The sequence below is a fragment of the Anopheles ziemanni genome, chromosome 3, assembly GCF_943734765.1.
Source record: "Anopheles ziemanni chromosome 3, idAnoZiCoDA_A2_x.2, whole genome shotgun sequence".
NCBI lineage: Eukaryota > Metazoa > Arthropoda > Insecta > Diptera > Culicidae > Anopheles > Anopheles ziemanni.
Genome location: NC_080706.1, coordinates 23,149,946 through 23,169,516, shown reverse-complemented (window position 1 = coordinate 23,169,516; position 19,571 = coordinate 23,149,946). Strand labels below are relative to the sequence as shown.

The 19,571-nt window shown below is 41.5% G+C and overlaps 3 protein-coding genes across 3 annotated transcripts; all 3 read left to right on the top strand.

Annotated features, from left to right (window-relative positions):
• Positions 1–187: 187 nt before the first annotated feature.
• On the top strand, positions 188–3,003 carry LOC131284361 (claspin). The gene is made up of 5 exons (XM_058313216.1): positions 188–832; positions 915–1,055; positions 1,115–2,546; positions 2,634–2,819; positions 2,939–3,003. Exons 1-5 carry the CDS (start codon positions 218–220, stop codon positions 3,001–3,003), a joined length of 2,439 nt encoding a protein of 812 aa, XP_058169199.1. The 5' UTR covers positions 188–217.
• Positions 3,004–3,055: 52 nt separating this feature from the next.
• LOC131284360 (enolase-phosphatase E1-like) lies at positions 3,056–13,870 on the top strand. Its single transcript, XM_058313215.1, has 12 exons — positions 3,056–3,973; positions 4,052–4,212; positions 4,274–4,341; positions 4,867–4,975; positions 5,080–5,272; positions 6,142–6,291; positions 10,122–10,277; positions 10,425–10,561; positions 10,651–10,907; positions 11,042–11,256; positions 12,564–13,250; positions 13,359–13,870. The coding sequence occupies exons 1-12, from the start codon at positions 3,194–3,196 to the stop codon at positions 13,815–13,817; spliced, it is 3,372 nt and encodes a 1,123-aa protein (XP_058169198.1). The 5' UTR covers positions 3,056–3,193; the 3' UTR covers positions 13,818–13,870.
• LOC131289432 (single-stranded DNA-binding protein, mitochondrial) lies at positions 4,601–5,296 on the top strand. The gene is made up of 3 exons (XM_058318688.1): positions 4,601–4,765; positions 4,867–4,975; positions 5,080–5,296. Exons 1-3 carry the CDS (start codon positions 4,687–4,689, stop codon positions 5,294–5,296), a joined length of 405 nt encoding a protein of 134 aa, XP_058174671.1. The 5' UTR covers positions 4,601–4,686.
• Positions 13,871–19,571: the final 5,701 nt, after the last annotated feature.

Sequence of the window (19,571 nt, the reverse complement as noted above, 5' to 3'; positions counted from 1 at the left end):
TGTCAACTACAAGGTATAAACTAAAGATGTCATTGATCGAGATAGTTTGACAGCCGGAATTAATTTAGCGCGAGTAAACATCAACTTTCTGGCGGGAAATGTTGTGTACGTACATAAATAAAAGCAGTGCTATGCAATAAAGTAAATTTTTCGTTAATTGTGTGTTGATTTTGTTGAATAAATTTATTCTAACATTATACAAAACAATTTGTTCACCATGGATTACGACTCTGACTCGGAGCTGCATGCGACGGACAGGTTACGATTAGAATCAGATTCTGAAGACGATAATTCTCCGAGCAGTACTATACTCGCACAAGAACAGATTTCTGATAATGTAAGCAACATTGTTAGCATCAACGGAGATCCGTCAGCAAGTGAATCGATTGAACAGCCCCGAGAGAAATCCAAATCATCCGATAATGAGGACGACCATCTGTGCGGAAAGCAAAACCGCCGTACTAAAGTGTCCAAAATTATTGACAGCGATTCAGAAGATGGGAATTTTCCGGAAGATACGGACACGCCGAAAAGTAAACGATCAGACGAAGATAATTCTTCAAAAAACATGCTTCGTCTAAAATCGTTGTTGGATTCTGACTCGGATTCTGGATCTAAACAACAAGAACACCAACTAAAGCAGAGTCCTAAGAAAAAGTTGAAAAAGAAAAAAGGTAAAAGCCGATCTCCAGCTAGTTCCGCTGAAGGCAGTGCGGAATCCGAGGGTGATCAAAATATGAATGGAGAAGGTGTGAAAATTAAACGTAAAAAACAAACCCGAGTAAAACATCCGGGTACCCCTGTGACCACTGCGAAAGATATGCTTGCCGGTGTAAGTATATTTGAATTAATAATGGATTAAAAACAAAAAAACATACATTATGTATTAAATACTTTCTTATCGGCCTTTTCAGTTAAATTTATTCCTTGATGATGACGAAGAGGTTACCGAAACAAATGGAGGATCGAAAACGTTGAATTCAATCTTGGAAAATGATTCAAGCTCGGATGAAAACGCCGACAGTAGGCGTGGGGGAAAAAATCACATGCCACAGGTAGGAAAGCCCTCTCACCAATGGCTGGATATAAACAATCTCTTACATTCGCTTTATAGATGACCGAAAAACAAGCGTTGGAAGAAAGACAATTAATTCAAAGCGAATCGCAACGGATGGCGCGTGAAGCTTACATAGATATTCCCTACCATCGCACAAAAGCATATTCGTTTGAAGAATTTCTTGCGAGAAAAACGATTCGCAAACCAGACCCCAACCGGGATTGTTTGGGGAAATCCTCGGACCTATCTATCAGGATGACCCCAGAGCAACTGGAGATTTTTGCTAGGCAGCTGAAAGAACGAGAACTTGAATCACAGGATTTTTTTAAATCTGAAAGCGAGTCCTCAGATGAGGAACCTAAAAAAGATGATGCACCACCGGTGGAAGTGGCCGAAGACAAGGAACATGTGCAAGTCGTCGGTGAAGAAATGGAAACAAAGCGTGATGACGAACCGGAAGTAGAGGAAGCGATTGAACCCTTGGATGCAAATATTTTAAGCGAAGAAAAAGTTCTGGATACTCCAAGCTCCAATATTGTGGAACAAAACGATGACCCAATGGACGAGATTGTGAATCAAACGTCGAAAAATACGGAAACACTCTTAACTGATCATCATGCCGAAACGGAACCCCACGAGAAGGAAATGACATTAGAAAACGAAGTAAAGTACGATCTCATTACTGCCGGTCCAAATGAGACAACAAGCAGCAAAAAAGCGTCCCTGCTAGCAAAGATCAACCTTCCTCCCTGCCCAAGATTAAGTGGACATTCTGACATGATTATTGACTTGGACAGTGGTAACATTGAGCCGAAAGCGCCAACCGGTGCTGACATTCTCTTTCAAAGGCTCGCGAAGTGCAGTGGGAGCGTAAAGAAAACACCACCCTCCACAAGTACAATCACCGTGTTGAGCACGGACGATGGTGTCGTAAAGTTCAATAAGATATCCTTATTCACAGAGCAGGAACGTCCGTTGGTACACAAAGAGCCCATTCCGGGGGCTGCCTTTTTGAAGCTCAAACAAACGCTGAAGGAAAAGATAGACAACGATCGTCGGGTGGCCATGCGAAAGCGCGAGGAAGAGTATGCTAAAAAAGTTGAAATAGAAAAGGCAGAAATGGGCTACGACACCGATGAGGAGGAAGAAGAATTATTAGCAGATAAGGAATGCGTAGAGGATGAAAGCGAAAAAAAATCGGATGTTGCTGGACAGCAGAAGAATGTTGCAAATGATGAAGTGATGGAGGGCGATATTGTTGATGAAGCTGGTGAGAACGCAAACGACGACGACGACGAAACATCTGAAAGTAGTTCAAGTTCAGATGAAGAAGATGAATCGGATGTTGCAGAAGAAGATGGGACTACCAAGCGAAAGGGAAGAATAATTAAGGCATTTGAAGATTCTGATGATGAAAATGATGCAAATAAGCACATCGAAATAACGCCCACAGTACCTGCCCATGAACAAGGAGGCAACCAGTTGGAAAGTAAGCATATTTATTCCGTAATTTAAATCCGTTCTTACTACACCATTTGATACTTTTTAACATTTTAATTTCTCTGTAATATTATAGGAACCAACCTTAAAAAAAAGGAAAACGAAAATGTGTTGGTACCCTGGAATCAGGACGATACAGACACCCCGCAGGAAGATGATCTAATGGAACTCTGTTCTGGACGATTTGCCACACAACTTCCGACGGATAGCACGCAAATGCTTACCCAAAATGAAGAACTTGCTGGTGTGGGAAATAAGGAATGTCAGTCTATTACGAAACCTCTCTACACACAAGCGGAACAAAATATAGGAGATTCGCAACTCCTGGAACTTTGTTCAGGTCGCTTTGAAACCCAACTGCCGGGAATCGATGACCGGCAGGCAACGATAGCAAACGACTCTCCAGATGGAAATTCTACAGGGCCTGTAGCAACTGCAGTGTCTGACAGCAGTGACATCCTGGCCGGGGCTAAACTTTGCCTCGAATCCTCGGACGAAGAAACGGACAATGGTGGCATCGTAGCTACTAAGAAGAGTAAAAAACGCAAACGAAAGCACATACAATTGTCCGACGATGAGGACGAAACAAATGAGCCCGAACAACGAGCCAGCGACATTATTCAAGAAGATTCTGATATGGATCAGATGTCGGATCAAGAAAAGGATATAGAACAGGTTGGGGATGAAGAGGAAGATGAAGAAGCTGAACGTTATGTGGATTACGATTCCGAAGAGAACGAAGTCGAAGTAACACTAACTAAGAAAGATAAGAAACGAATTGTGGCTAATTTCGTCGAGAACGAAGCGGAATTATCCGAATCGGAATGGGGTAGTGCCGACGAAGATGAGAAGGACCTCGATCGTTACGACATGGAATTGGCCGATGAGGAACAGTTCGATCAAAAGCAGCTACAGCAGGAGCTGGAAAAAATACACAACCGTCAAATGCTTGATCAGGATAATCGTGAGGTGGAACAATTGAAAGAATTTTTCCTCGAAGATGAAGAAAACGACGGTGTTGGGCGCGTGAGACAGTTCCGTTGGAAAAACGTAGAGAAAACTTTCACTCTTGATTACGATAAACAAAAGGAAGGGGACCATGAGAACGAGGAAGGTGCTGACGGTAATGCAAGCGACGAAGAAACTGAATTGGCTTGGAGAAAGATGCGTCACGAACGAAATATGTTGCTGAAGGAACAAAACATCAACCTTACTGAAACGGAGCTATCCACAACTGCTACGCTGTTAAACCCAGATGATACGATTGGCCCTACGGATGGACAGGAAAACAATCAATCTGTGGGCCATATCGGTGGGATGGCAAAGAAAAAAATCACAATTGTCAAACGGACTACTACCGCTTCTACAGGAAAGGAGGACAGCCCGTTCCTAATCTCCAAATGCAGTGTTGTACAGGTACAGTGCATATCTGTTGTGCTTTTATTACAAGAAAGGGATCCACAATGATCAATGATTTATCTTTGCTTCTTTCAGGGACATAAAGCATCTTTTTTGTCTCGCGATCCTGAAACATTAAACAAACTTGCAAATTTGGTTAAATCTAATCCGGAGACCGAAGGAAGCAGCACTGTTGTGGCTTCAAAGGGTAGAAACTTTGTCTTCACTGCTCTCAGCCCGGCTATTGAAAAGGTAGGGTATACATGATTGACTCGCTTGAATTCGACTAATGGTTTATCATGTTTTCTTTTCCCAGACATCGAAACGTTCGTTAGATTCTGAAGATGCTGAAGAAAGGACCGATGTAAAGAAACCCAAGACTGCGAGTAAAGAATTCACCTCAAAGAAGAAATTGATGCTGGGGTCTTTAATGTAAACAAATGTGAATCAAACAATAAGTATAAGGAGTACAGTTAAAAAAGCGCAAACATTATAGAATATAGTTGGAAAATATTTCCATTACAAAAAAAAGTTTCGAGTTAAAAAAAAATTATTCCCTTGTTTCAAGTGTGACGTTTCCTGAACCGGCATTTTTGACAACTGTTTTGTTTACATTGGCAAACTAATGCGTTTTCTAGCATTATTCTCAGATCCCCAGACGCGCAAAAACCTTATCAACCGTAGTTTTACCGATTTTCTCTTCGATAATTTAGGTTTTCAAGTTTCCCGATATGTTAAAACTTGGTAAAGTGCTCTGCCGCACCGGCCTTCACCGTGCATACTGTACAGATTCTACCCGCATTGAAAAAAGTAAGTACAACACTTTTTAGATAAAACAGTACATGTCGAACGCATGGTTTCGTTATGATACCTTTTTTCAATATTACCAATCTGCGAATGTTCATTTTCAGCTGTGAATTCCGTTACCTTACTGGGTCGAGTTGGAGCGGATCCCCAGCGTCGTGGAAATGACGATCATCCCGTTGTTATGTTCTCCTTAGCAACGCATTCCAACTACAAGTAAGCAGATCTGGATCATGGATAGATTTTCGCTAGAAAGATCTACATTTTTCATGAACCAAAAGTAATTATATGATACATAACCATGTTTATTTGCTTGCCAGGTACGATTCGGGTGATTGGATGCAAAAGACGGATTGGCACCGAGTGGTTGTGTTCAAACCGGGGCTGCGCGATTCAGTTATGTCGTACCTAAAGAAAGGACAAAGGACGATGGTTACCGGCAAGATTACATACGGAGAAATTACCGATCAGGAAGGAAAACAACGAGGCACAACCAGCATAATTGCAGATGATGTAATATTCCTGCAGAACCAATAGCTGTACCAGGAGTGTGTAGTCATCTCGTTCATCAAGTGTTAATGTCTGCCATTTATAGTACATGTTAATAAATATGCATTTATTGAAGAGGAGGATTCGACATAAATTTTAATGGATTTTTCATCAAATAAACAAACGGCGAAATGGATGACAACTAGTTTGAAGTAATTTTTCTGCATAAAAACTTGCCTCCTTTTTCGTCGATTCTCAACCGGCGCGAAAGTTTGATCGAATGTCAAATTTTGCAACACCTCAAAAAATAAGTTTATGTCTAACATATAAACTAAGATTTTCAATCAGAATAAAATACGGGCCTTATAAAGCCAGCATAAGCATAGTACAAGATGTACAAAGGAAGGATGGAAATGAATCATGAAAAATATATTTTAGTTTCTACGAGTAATGTACAATTTAACCTAATTTGGTGAAGTATGACAAGAGAATTTCACCAACGAGAGGTAGTTCTTGTCTGTTTACGCGAAGTGTATCGGCATACCGAAGCGGTACGAGCCCGCACGATCTGATGACACTTCTGTCAGTCGTACGTTGTCCGTTGTGTGGTTCAGTTCGCAGTTTCAAATCGTTGGTGTGTGCTCTCTGTGGCGGTCCGTTGCTGTGTGGTGCTGACTGGAGGAAGAAAAAAGTTCCCGGATCATTAATCTGCATTTGCATTGCCTTGCACTGCTACTTAAAGTGAACAAGCCACATAGGAATTGTGCTCCCATCCGGTCCACGCCAGGGGAGATATTTCTTGAAATTTATCGTACCTCCGCAACACCGCGCGTGTTCCAGGAATCTCAAAGCCCCCCACCCTTCGTCTGCAGCCGGAAGCTACAGCTGCATAGAAAATCGTTCGTGTACGATCGTGTTCGTGTGAGTCTGTGCTATTGTACCCAACGGAAAAAATGGCAGCCGTTGCCCTGAGTGAAGTTCAATCTGCAAAATCCATCATTTGCGACATCGAAGGAACGACCACGTCGATCTCGTTCGTAAAGGTAAGCTTTGGTTAACTAGTTAGGTTAAGTTTTTTACCCGTTTCGAAAAATTTACCAATTCTCTAGGTATCTGCCGGTTCACCTTCTGCACCGGTATGCTCTCATAGTTCCATAGACCCGGCACACTTAGAACCCCCACAAACTGCACTGCAAATTCACTTTTGAATTAAATCGTCTATTTTTCCCCCTTGGTTAAAACTGTAGTTTCCTGAAACATTTTTCAACTGCAATCGTATGTCTTTTTCGTTCCATTCTTCTGCTTCGGTGTCATCGATCGATGCCGTGAACGTTTCGCTTACCAACACTATCGCGAATTGGTCTACCCTAACGTTCAGAGAGAGCGTAGAGAGATAGAAGAGAGATCGGGGTTTTTTTAAATGGATTTTTTAACGTGCTGTGAACGACGGTTGGTTTAGTTTTTCATAAAGAACTAGTCTATTCCAGATTTTCCCTTCATCTAGCAGACACTTCCGGATGTGCTGTTCTTGGTCGTTCTTCGAGTAAAATGATGAACGCTCTTGATGAAGCATTCGATACTGGCGTTTACAATATGAAAGTCTGACTTAAATTCGTTGGTTATTTTTTATAATTGTAACGACTACCGGTGCCATTCGAGTACCAGAATCCTATCACCCATACTAGACGTAGCAGTGATCTGTTTAGTCTACGCTCCTTGAAATCTTTTGCTCTCAGCATACAGACAAAGAAAGAGAACATAAAACCTGGCTGCGAGAGTACGTGAGAGGATCAGCTCTTGGATGGTGAGGTTTGGACGAAGGAAAATCGTGAACCTCCATTGCAACGGCAGCACCAGAAGATGAGGAATCTGGGTATTATTTTCCTTCTATACCTTTGCACAGTTGACGCGCACAACTCGAAGAAAGAATCTACATATCTGTTAGAATTCATAAGTTTCGCCGGTCATCGGTGATGCTGTGAGCGACGGAACGGTATTACAAATGTGTGTACCTTCGTCCTACCGGACCTTTGTTGCTTTCGTCCTTCCGTTGTTGTCAGCCTGGGAAAATCACCCAAAAGAATAATGGCGCTCGGTACAACCGTGTCCCAAATGTAGAAATACATCCCACCATAAAACATAGCTTTTATATGCCATCTTGTTTGTCTCGGTTTTTGCGTGCCATTTTAGGCGCTACCCTTTTGCACACTCCATCTTCTGCGCCCAAGACTATTCGCATCTCCCGTCCTCTGTTGATCTGGTGTACCGATGCATCCGTTGCTACACTGGGGAAGAGTTGGCTTGGTGAATTGAAGTTGTCTGCTTGGGTTATACTCCATCGGCGTGTGGGAGAATTCGGAGAGAGTGCAGTAACCGGAACTCCCCTAGCTTTAGCATAAACTTGCTGTGGAGTGGGCTTTTGGTCTAGTGTTAGAGTATAACTTGCGTCTGCTGCTGCTGCATTCGTACTTTGCTGACCATGGATGGGAGGAAAGATGACTTCGTAACTATCTTCTCGTGCTGCGCGTTGGGAATGTGTACGCGAGAAGAGAGTATATTAAAGCGCAATTTCCACCTACATTTTCCATCGTTCTACGTTCATCGTTTCCAAACAAAAATGAAAATGGACATTTTGTTGTTTTGGTGTGTAGCATTCGTATTAGCGAACTAGTTTTCGATGATGATTATGCTCTTCCTTTGCGGTACAAAATCTCTCAGAGGTTTCACATAGGTGACAGGTACGGGAGGAACTGGAAACAGTATGCATATGCTCCAGGTGGAAAATATAGTTTCCTGTTCCTATGAGATAAAAATGGCCACTAACAGGGTGTAGTACCTGCCGCCCTTTCAAAATTGATACCTAGTTTAACGATCTTGTGTGTGTTGAAACCCTTTATGCTATTAGCCGTTGAGTGCATCGGCATATTGTAAAAGTATGTTCCTTTTCATGGAACATTGGCCTTATACCGAGCATTAAAGGGACACAAACAAAATGGACTCCATCGTGTGGTAAATCTTCATTCCTTACCCCATGGAAACCCTACATCCTTTACCACCGGGTTCATCTCGATATCATCGCTTGTAGACGAAGGAGAAGCGAATAGACGATCCGGAAATGGACGAAGAAAATGACATGTATAACGAAGAAAACGGCCAGGCTATAGAGGGAAGGCACGTTCTAAAAATAGAAATAACTACCTCGGATTTCAACAACCTTCTGCCTCTTTCTTTTTGATCTATGCTTCTGTTCCGATGGCTTCTGCGATGCACAATGTGTGTGCAAAACTAGTTCTCGAGCGCGCGCGTGCTGGTTGACGTCGCAAAAATTCTCGGAGGAGTCGACATGGATATGGATGGCGTTCAAGCTGTGAGAGGAAATATTGAAGAAGGAGGATCATTGCTCCAGGTGGTGGAAATGAAACGAGTGACCCAAACAAGATTGTGCGCCTGGAATATAACACGAGACGAGACCACGAGCAACTTCTTTGCTCTGCTGTGGTTGCATGCGTTGCGATGGCGAAGAAAAGTCAGCAGGAAAGAAGGAATAGGAAACTGATTTCCCCGAGACCGGCCGGCCGGCCGGCAATTCCCAATCCCGCGAGGCAGCCGCGGCTTTGTTGTGGATGAGGGTGTTTTTTTTTTACCCCGAGTGCACCTATTTCAATGAATAATGTGTCTTCTCTCCAACACTCAATCGCAACAGGCAGGAGGCGGATGGTTGAGATATAACTTCGTAGATATCGCAGTAGGCTGGTAATATTTTTCTATTCGAGAGCTTAAAGACTTCCTGCAAACCCCTCGTTCATTTCGTCAGTCTCAGGATGCACTTGGAATGTAAAACTCTGCATACAGCTTCGACCGACCGGGTCGTCGATTTGTAGCAAACGACATAGGATTCTGTCGTTTGTTGGTTTGTGTGTTTAGTAAGATGTGGTTTGTTTTCCATCGGCTATGGTTTAGTGGTTCGTGGTTTAGTGTAGCCAAAAGATTCTGTTTGAATCGGTTTATTCTCAGTACAGTTACGGCAAAGGAATAGTGAGAATTTCTCATGCATATTTCTACCCATTTTGAGCAAAGAAATATGTTTTATGTTATCGTTTTATCTACATCATGTAAGCTATTAGGAACTGTAAACTTCACTGCAAAAGTCAGTACACAGCAGACCCCAAAACAGAAGCAAATGTCATTTTATATGTGAGGTAATTGAGGACGGGTCGTTTTTACTATCATCGGATCGGATGAGTAGCATGGTTGAGAGGATTTGAATACTGAGCCCTAGAAAAGGTCCCAACTGATTGGTAAAACATGATTTTACCGCAACTTTAAGTCTAAATTAACTCTGTTTAGTAAATTCCAACTAGACCAATCAGCAAACAAACGAAAGAAGAAAGTACGTTTTGTCACAGTTTAGGTCATTTTTGATCATGGCTTGTGGGACAGTGCGTAATAACAACAGAGAACCACGTGAAGCCAGTTTGCATCATAAACACACCAACCATGTTGCGAATTAGGACCAAGTTTGAAATGGACGATGCTATAGCAGTAAACCGAAAAAAACGCCACCGGTCGGGAAAAAATGGCGACGGACGGTCGATGGCTTCGTTGATGAAACTTTGTTCAAGGTCAACCATGCAGCTATGCAATAACAGAGAAGGAGGGGGTAGTCCAGACTGGCTGCTTCCTTTCTTTCGATTCACTTCTTCGTTTCTCGTTGTATCTAAGAAGTTTCCTGAAGATTTGTGTCGGGATTTAGATGCTATTTCGTTTGAATTGTGCATTGTGTTTATGGTCCATGTCAGGAGTTTAGAACAATGAATGTATTTAAGGAGAATTCGACACGTTACACTAATATTTTCCTTTAATTTTTTTACAGGATACTCTATTCCCTTACGCACTGAAGAACGTAGAGGAATTCTTAAAAAACAACTGGAATGAAGATGCCACCAAGACGGTTATTGCCGCACTTCGCGAGCAAGCTGATGAGGATAAAAAGTCAGAAGTAGCCGGCGTCGTTCCAATTCCTGCTGGGGTACGTACATAGTATAAATTTAATTTGTATTTTCCGTTCGTTGAACAATTGAATGTTAGCTAATCTGGCCAATCCAGTTCAGAAGAGCTTGTCCGAATTTTACCATGGTTACTACAACTTATTCATTTGACTTTTTAAACACCTCAGGACTCGGAAGACATCATTCCGGATATTGTCAAAAATGTCGAGTGGCAAATGTCGCAGGATCGGAAGACAGGTTCGCTGAAAACTCTTCAAGGAATGGTCTGGGCTAAAGGATACAAGGACGGCACTATCAAGGGACAGTAAGTAGGCATTTGTGTATTGCAAGAAGCATCCTGCGTGAAGAATATTGTTTTCCACCCTAAACGCTTTCCGTCTTTGTTCCTCAAAGTGTATATGACGACGTGCAGAAGTCTTTTGAGAAGTGGACGGAATCCGGTCGCAAGATTTACATATACTCTAGTGGCAGTGTTGACGCCCAGAAGCTGCTGTTTGAAAACAGTGAGCAGGGCAACCTGCTGAAATACCTGGCGGGACATTATGATACGAAAATCGGGGCAAAGCGCGAAAAGGAGAGCTATCAGTCCATTTTGAAAAACATCGAGGCTTCGGCAGAAGAAGCATTATTCCTTACGGATGTATTTGCCGGTAAGTGAAACATAAGATGTACAGAAAACAGTTACGTGCTATAGCATTAGAAGTTGTTATTAATTACTACTAATATTTTTCTGCGATCTTTTCTTGATCTGTACTCATTTTCGATGTATTTTACATGCGCGCAGAAGCCAAAGCTGCGAAGGAAGCTGGCCTCCACGTAGTTCTGCTGGAGCGCCCAGGTAACTCTGAACTGTCGGAGGAAGAGCGCAAAGAGTTCCCAGTGATTTCAACGTTCTCAGACTTGACCTTCGCGGAGGCAAAGGAAGAAAATGGTTCTGCCCAAAATGGAAAGCGAAAGATCGAAGAAACGACCGAAACCACCGAGGAGGATCAGACACAGGTATACCCTAATAAAAAATAAAATTTATCTTTTTTATCTTTCTTTAGACACTAACTAAATGTAGTAACCTCGATTCCAGTAAATATTTTATTGTCTAGAAAAATCTTCAGCTGAATGTTGGCTGAAGCAAAATCCCACCTTTTAACTTAAGAATTTTTTTTTATCATTGAACGCCAAACATACTCTAAAAATGTTCATCACTAAGTCCTATGTTGTACCTCTTCTAAACCAAACAGACCGAACATTGTAAAACATTCGAAAGTGTATTTTCATGATGAGGTCAATACAAGTGGTGGTCATTCTTGCTGTTTATGTGCGGCAGTTTTAATTTAGCATTAATATGTAATCATGTGTTTGTTTCCGACCTTACCTTAATGCATGATCTGTAGGGAACAAGGTAAAACAAACGCGCATATCATTGGATTTTTACTATTAATGATCCAGAATTTACCAAAAGGCAACTGATTTGAAATTCTGTAGGTGGTAATAATATATTTGGAGAGCAGAGAACATTTATCATTGCCATAAAAGAAAAAAGGAATTATACTACTACATTTTGGTATAAAAAAATAAATGAATTACACGATGATAGGATTGATGATCAATCAAATCCAATCTAAAAAAAACTATTTATGCATGCTTGCAAAGTTTTGGTTAATGATCGTTGCCTTTGGTTAGTTCTTAGGGAAAAATAATAGGTTAGTGAGGGATCATGGTGAATGGGAAACCTATTGAAACATATCCTAGCATCAACGAGTTAAACATACTTTAATTAATTTAATCAATTTGAACTATTTATTAAGATTTAGAAACACGTCGAACGTTTAAATATAAATAAACGAAAGAAACCCATCGTTTTGTGGAGCAAGGCATGAAATGTAATGAAAAAGTCTATAAAATGATCAATATATGAAAAATATATTCTAAACAATTCTTGTTCTTCACATTTTTAAAGTGTGAGATTCTAATTTAACTTTTCAATTTATTTTCTCGGTTATTCGAGGAAATTGGTAATTTTTTTCGTCTGGTTTTATAATTCAAATATTTTTATTAAATTCGATTGCAATTAAATTTATCTACTCCAAAAATAAGAATAATCCACGTCTTTGTTTTTTTTAAATTCTTGTATTAGAGAAAGGTTCGTGTCTAGGATAAATTGTGCATTTGTGCCATCTGTTGGTGAATTTGGAAGCTTTTACTAGCGAAGCCACGAACCTTCTTGTTGATAAATTATTTTTCCAACTTTGGAAAATATTTAAATAAAATGTGACCTTTCGTTAAATGCGCCGTTTTTTTATGCTTTCTAGGAGCCTCCCAGCAAGGTGGTTAAAGTTGAAGAAGGCAAGAAAGAGGATACAACAGCGAACGGATCTGGCGAAGGTGACAAGGAGATGGCTGAAGTAGCTTCGGCGGACGATGCTATTGTTTCCAAGAAGGACGACGAGGTTCCGGAGAAAAAGATTGACGATATGGAAGTTGACGATGAAAAGAAGCCTACAAATGGCGAGGAAAATGTTAAGAAAACGGAAGAAAAATCCGAACCACACATTGAAGAGACAAAATCCGACTCGAAGGACAACAAAGAGCCGATAGATTCGAAATCAAGTAACGACGAAGTGGAATCTAAACAGGAATCTATTGCCGCCATGGATGTGGACGAGCAGGATAATGGGGAGGTGAAGAAAGAAGCAGAGAAAAAGGGCAGCGTGGAAGTAAACGAAACTGTGATTACGGAGGAAACGAAGGTTGCGAAGGATGGCGAGAAGAAAGAGGAAAATAAGGGTAATGATAAAGTTGAAAAAGTAGTGCAGGATGTGAAGGAATCGAAGGCAGACGAAACTACTAAGGTAGATACTGTGGAAGATGATAAGGATTCGGTAGAAAAAACGAAGGAAGTTGAAACTGATAAGGATAACACAGTAGAGCAAAAAGAAACCGTTGTTACGACCGTAACAGAACAGGACGCAAAGAAAGAGGAGGAGGCCAAAACAGCTGTCGCTGAAACAAAAGCCGAATCTTCTGAGAAGAAAGAAGACAGCGTAGAATTTGCTACCGGTGTGGAGGTTACATCTAATGTTCCCGCCGATGAAGTAGCCACCGAGGTAAAAGAAGATGAAAAGCAGGCAGAAAAAACTTCAGAAAAGGAGGAAAACAAACCAGCCAACGTTGATTTAACACCTACTGAGCAACCAACCAGTGAGAAGAAGACTGCACCGACCGAAACTACCGATGCTGATGATGCAGATGCAAAGGTGGCAGCCACAAATGGTGAAAAGACTGAAGACAAACCTACCACAAATTCCAACGGTAACGGCAATGCGGGAGATGAGGAGAAAAATGGCGATAGTGATAAGGAAAATGACACTTCATCGACTAACTGCGAGGTGGATGAAGCTTCGGCAGCGGCTGAATCGAAAACCAATGGAAGCAACACCAGTGTTGATACCAGCAGCAGTGTCCAGGAGGTAGCAGCCACGGCTGAATCGAAGACCAAGAAGGTAGTTGACGTTGTCGCACCTCCTGCGGTCACGCCGACACCACCGATCGAGGCAGAATCGTAAGCCCAATCTTAGACCGTATCTATAACTAACACATCGGGAGAGGGAGGGGCAGTGAAGAATTATTCTTTACTGCGTTTCGGAACGAGTGAAGCATTTTTCCTTTTTTTTATATTGCTGATTGAAGCAAACAGGTACAGAAAACAATAGCACCAACTAACAACCCACTTTTGACATCGGAGTTTGCTAATGGGCGGATTTACGTGCCGATTCCAACGGCGAAAAGTATTATTGATCTTTAATGACCAGAGTAGGAGACGAATACGCGTGAAATGGGACGGAGAAAAGTGAACTAATTCTACATTTGTATATCTGTCTCAATGACGATTCAATTCTTAGTAATTACAATTTTATAAACATATTTATATCATTTGATGGATTGACGGAAGAATACTGAAACGATGTTGAATGGAGTATATGAAGCAGTAATGCAGTAGACTTGACGGTAGGAGTGATACTGGCATTAGATTGTAGGCTACATTTATTAGGCTTTACAGTTTGTGATCATCACATAACCAACATCTTTATTATTTATGGCCACAGCGACAACGTTGCGCAAAATATTTTCTACAGTCCGCCTACTAGCCCGTGTCCCTTTCCTCCCTCTATAAACCCGTATCGTAATGTTTAAGTTTGTGAACTAAAAGAACAACCCGAATCAATGGTCAAATCATTCTACAAATGAAGTGCGTAAAACCAATACGAAAGTCTCTCGTCTTTTTGTAACAAGTGGGGAAAAACTATAGATGTAACTAGGCACATCCATCCCCGTTGGGTGGGATGGAGTGGAGTGGTGGAGAGAGACAGAGAGACAGAAATAAGGTGAGACAAAGGGCTTAACTGATCGTTCGAAGACTGAAATAAGGCACATTTTATTTGGGGAATAAAATACGCCACATAAAGCCAAGCCACCCATGCACAGGGCGCACAGCATTATCTTAAAGCGCGGATCAGCCACGGAGGTTAATTGTGTTTGGACAGATTAGTTCCTCAAAAATAGTACTTTAGTGATTATACAAACGTGAAATTAACGCTTGGTCCGGTTGGTTTTTCGATGAATTACTGTCGCACCTGTTGGCAAGACTTCCATCGCATCGAAACACACTACAAACCACACATTCCACGATAATTGAGTTTGTTCTGAATATGTTTCTCGATTATAAGGCTGCGCACATTTTACTTCTACGGTGAGACAACGATGGTACGGGTACAGTGTATGTGATGTTGGTGAAACACATGAAAGTAATCTCGACGGAGCAGTATTAAAATCACTTTCTTATACTTCGTGTGTTGTCGCTTCGCGCGCGACGTGGAGCGATTTTCATCGTTGTTCTAAATGTTTTCAATTAAGATTATACTGACGCTGTTGCATTATTTTCTTATGGTTTTGACTGGAAAAGTTACACTGAACAAATATGGCGCGATGCATTCATTGGAAAAATAATGTAATGATGAATCTCCAACTATTTGTTACGATTGACGGAAAATCATGTTTCAAAAGATATCGTTTTTACACCGGCGGATGTGGGTGAATCCATGATTTACCACTTACTCTGGATCGTGAAAGTGACACGGCGACGTTCCAATAAATGTAATGTGTATGATTAAAAGCTATAAGGAAATGATACTGGCGTAAAATGTAGAGCCTATTGATTCAACCATAACATCTCGTGGCATGTGGAATAAAAGCTAGCGACACTAGGCACAAGGACACTAACAGAATATAAAGAATTGAAAACTGTGTGGGAGTAGGTAGGGACAACCCTCTCCCCTTTCGTCCGCAATGCAAAATCCACTGGAGAAGCATCCCCTAGTGAAGCATTATTAAATGCCGTCGAGCTGATTATTAGAACATCGTCTCAGCTAAAACTGAACATGCACACACACACACACACAAACACACACACACTACGAATGTGAATGTATAGTATATTCCAGAATTAAATACAATTGTACACAAAATCGGCCAACGTCGGGATGAACGGATTGGCCCAGCGCAGCTGCTTCTCTGAAGTAGATGGACGCGAACAAGGAGAGGATCGGGAAGCTACCGAATATCATCCCCTCCCCCGCGCACGAAATCAAGATACAGGCGTTAAGAAATAAATTAATCGATACTATTTTAAAAAGTTCCACCCAACACGGAAACCTAAAGCGTCTTGAGTTGTTTTACTTATTTATTTTTGATAGTGCATTGCAGTAGATTGTTGTTTAATATAGTCTTGCCCATGGTTGAGAATGATGAGAAAATGAAGGTAGCAACGATGTTAAACAATTAACCTTATTCACGGGTTAGGTATAGGAAATGGTTGAGTTCGATAGTGCAGTCCCCCGGGGTTTGGGCCGAAAAGGATTTTCGTTTGTAAGTTGGTTCAATTTCAACTGATAATGATTTATTTTTTCACTAAATGCATCTAAAATACAGCAAATTACAGTGTGAGCAAGAAAAAGGATTCAAACTCAGTTGTTTGTATTGGATAAATTCGACAATATCGTCAGTGCGCTTCGTTATGGAACTAACAAATTTGACCAACGTCTGGTTCAATATTCACCTGGTAACCCCACAAATAATAATTATTAACACAAATGAACAACCTGTTCAGTAAAACTGGTAATTTTCCATTTGAATGGAGGCGCCTGGTGTTTTGTATCGAACGCCTAGAAGTAACACTTGCACACGGGTGATATTTTCCTACTTCGGCATATCGAAATTAATTCATATGCTGTGACGTTGCCTTTGTCAACATTGCTGTAAATTTTGGTTGTATCTACTATACAATATCTTGCTGTAGAGCAACTGATCGTGGCTTTGGTGAGTTTAAGTAAGACCATGCGTACATTTTATCAAGTAAAAGGGGAACAACGTGTTGTAGTCTATTGCGTCGGGTTCTGTCCAACCAACTTTCTTGTGTCCGTGTTTATGGAAGATTCGAAAATGCATTTTCGTTCCAATTTGACTTCTTGGAAAGCGCTACTACCCACTTGTAACCAGCAAGGGTTAGCGTAGTGCTCAAAGATCTAGAAGGGCCCCGTACACAACACAACAGCCAAATCGCAATGCGACGCGGGGTTGGAATGGAAAAGCACCGATTCCACTTTGTGAACTCCTTTGCCCGCCGAGTGAATGTTTACTACATTTTGGTTTTTTTGTCACCCTGAAAGGAAAAGTTACAGGGAAACCAAAGGCGCAAACCGTAGGAAAAACGAGCTTCGTTCTCGAAGCAAAAGTGAGACATAGCAGAGAAAGTAGAGCGGAAGAAGAATGGACTGGTAGAGAGACAGAGAGAAAAAGTGTGAAGTACTGTTTAGCAGGGAGGACGCTTTCGCTTTGGGGAAATGTTTTTCACAAACGATGACGCATACCACCGCCAGAGGCCGGTGTGAAGGATAGAGCAGGGCGTCGCGCCGACCAAGCCAGATACCATCTCCATCGCACAGCTAACGCCACCAAAGTCTGTGGAAAGCGCCTGGGTTTTCGTTCTACGTAACGACTTTTGCGGCATCGCTGTTCCGTGTCCGCTCTTTTGCCCATTAAATTTTCCTTCTTTCAGAGCTTCAGCACGATCCAATGTTCTCGTTGGTGGGAAGGAGGATTGGTTGGGAAAACTTCTATCCGCTTTCATTTCTCTTTTGCAAAACAACCGTTCCAACCGTCGCTGGCGTTAAGTATTCTTTCATATATATGTATAGAGAGAGAAAACGAAGAAGGGAGAGCTTGGAAAATGTCCTCAACGACCCTTTTTTTCATTCTCCGGTATGGTCGATCGTTCAGTTCTGTTACCTTTTTGACACAGCAGTTCCCCAATGTAGGCGATTGCGGATTACGTAACACAAACTGCTGTCGCGTGTTTGTCTGGGAACGAAAGATCACGCACGTAAAGATGGCTGGACACACAAGCACCTACCGGTTTCATTGGTGGATAAAAGGATAGATGGTTTGAAAAAACAAACGTTTCCCAAAAATTATGCGACATGAGTTATTTATCTGTTTTTCCTAGTTTTACCTTTCTTTTCTTTTTTATATAACTGTCGGCTATGATGAGTATGAATCTTTGTGTTGCGTTTCTAGCTCCTCGCCACTACATTCCTTCTACCATTGAACGAATGTTGGTGCACATCATACACATTCGGATCCGTGCATTCAAATCTGAGCCTCCCGAAGAAGATCGAGCGGGGACGGAGGACGAAACTTTCATGCCATACAACGAAGGTGTCTCCTTCAATTCCTTCCAAGCTGTCTTACGATGTGCCAAACCAGACACCCGCCGGTTATTGGTGTTGGTAAAATGCCCCCCCATGGAATTTGAATGTGTTGTGCTTAAGCGCATCTAACTCCCACTGCCCAGTCCCAACGAGTAGTAATGATGGCCATAGGATTCCGGCGTCATTCGTTTCAGTGTCCTGTTGCCCCGAAAAGCCCCCGAGAGTCCGATGTACAGTCGAGTTTAGCTCGGATTCGATCTTTTCGCTCCTTTAAAACGGAAAAATTATACGTTGACTTGCCGGACTTTCTGGTGGATCATTGTTTTCAAAACATCCTGCTGGATTTTTGTTATGTTCCAACATGCTCCATCAGTGCGACAGAGTGGACAGTTAGATTAAGCCGCTTTATAAGTTTATGTAACAACTTAAAAAAAATATATTCACAAATAATGTGTGCATGAAGAAAAATATCTTTTCTCGTGTAGCACTAACAAAATACAATACAAGTGTATTAAGACCATGCACTTGTTTAAACTACGTTTCATGATTAGGTTTATTATCCTATTTTATTCCTCCAGCGTAATCGCTGGTCTCTCGTGAATCGTCCATATTCGGGTCAAGCGTGTGCTTTGTTTGCTTTGCAATTTGATAAAAGTTGCAACATTTCTTGAAACTACAGCTATTATGTTGTTGTACATTGTTGAAGATACAAAAACTACGCTAAATGATCTCTGAATTTCGATAAATATTCGGGATCGAATGAACAAGATTACGCATGCGATTATAGGGTAGGTGAGCTAAAATTCTTTTTGACAGATTGAGCAGCGGAATGACACGATTATGCTAGCGATTACGCTTCGTTTCCCAATGTACAGTAGCAACGCTAATCAGCCATAGTAGTAGGCTATAATAATTGCCAAAATGTATTGTTTGGGAAGTCTAGTTTGTCGAAAACTGTTGGTTCAATAAGTTTTATAACCAAATTTTAACAACAAATGGCTATACTAAAAAACGTACCAAAACAGTTTGGCAGTCAAGTAGGGTTAAAAATTATTTAATTTATGTTAAACAGTCTTTTTTTCATTTATCCATTTCGTGTTATGATTATTATTTATTCTTAAAACGGTTAAAATTAACTTCATCCACAATACAGACTTTTTCCAGTGATGATCATTAGGTTACTAAACTCCCTCAATGATCGTCAGCCCCGGAATGTTACGATTTTCCCCCTACGAGCAGTCGTCTGCACGACACACGTGCGTTGGGAAATTGTTCATGCTTGGAGAAAGAAAGAAAAGCATACGAAACAGTGGGCTAGAAAAGAAGAAATGCCGTTCGTAATGCTGGATGGATGAGTCAAGATTCCACTTCCATCTTTCGTCCACACGTTCTTCTCTGCTCCGCATTGCCGTATCGGGCTGCGGAGTTTTCCTCCTCCCCATCCTGGCCCACCCTTTTTTAACCCAAAACATCTGAGCTGCATTTTCATCCAGCCGAAGATCCGTTCCTCCGAATTCCCAGCGCCGGAGCGAGAAGCTGTAGCCGAGAGCAGTC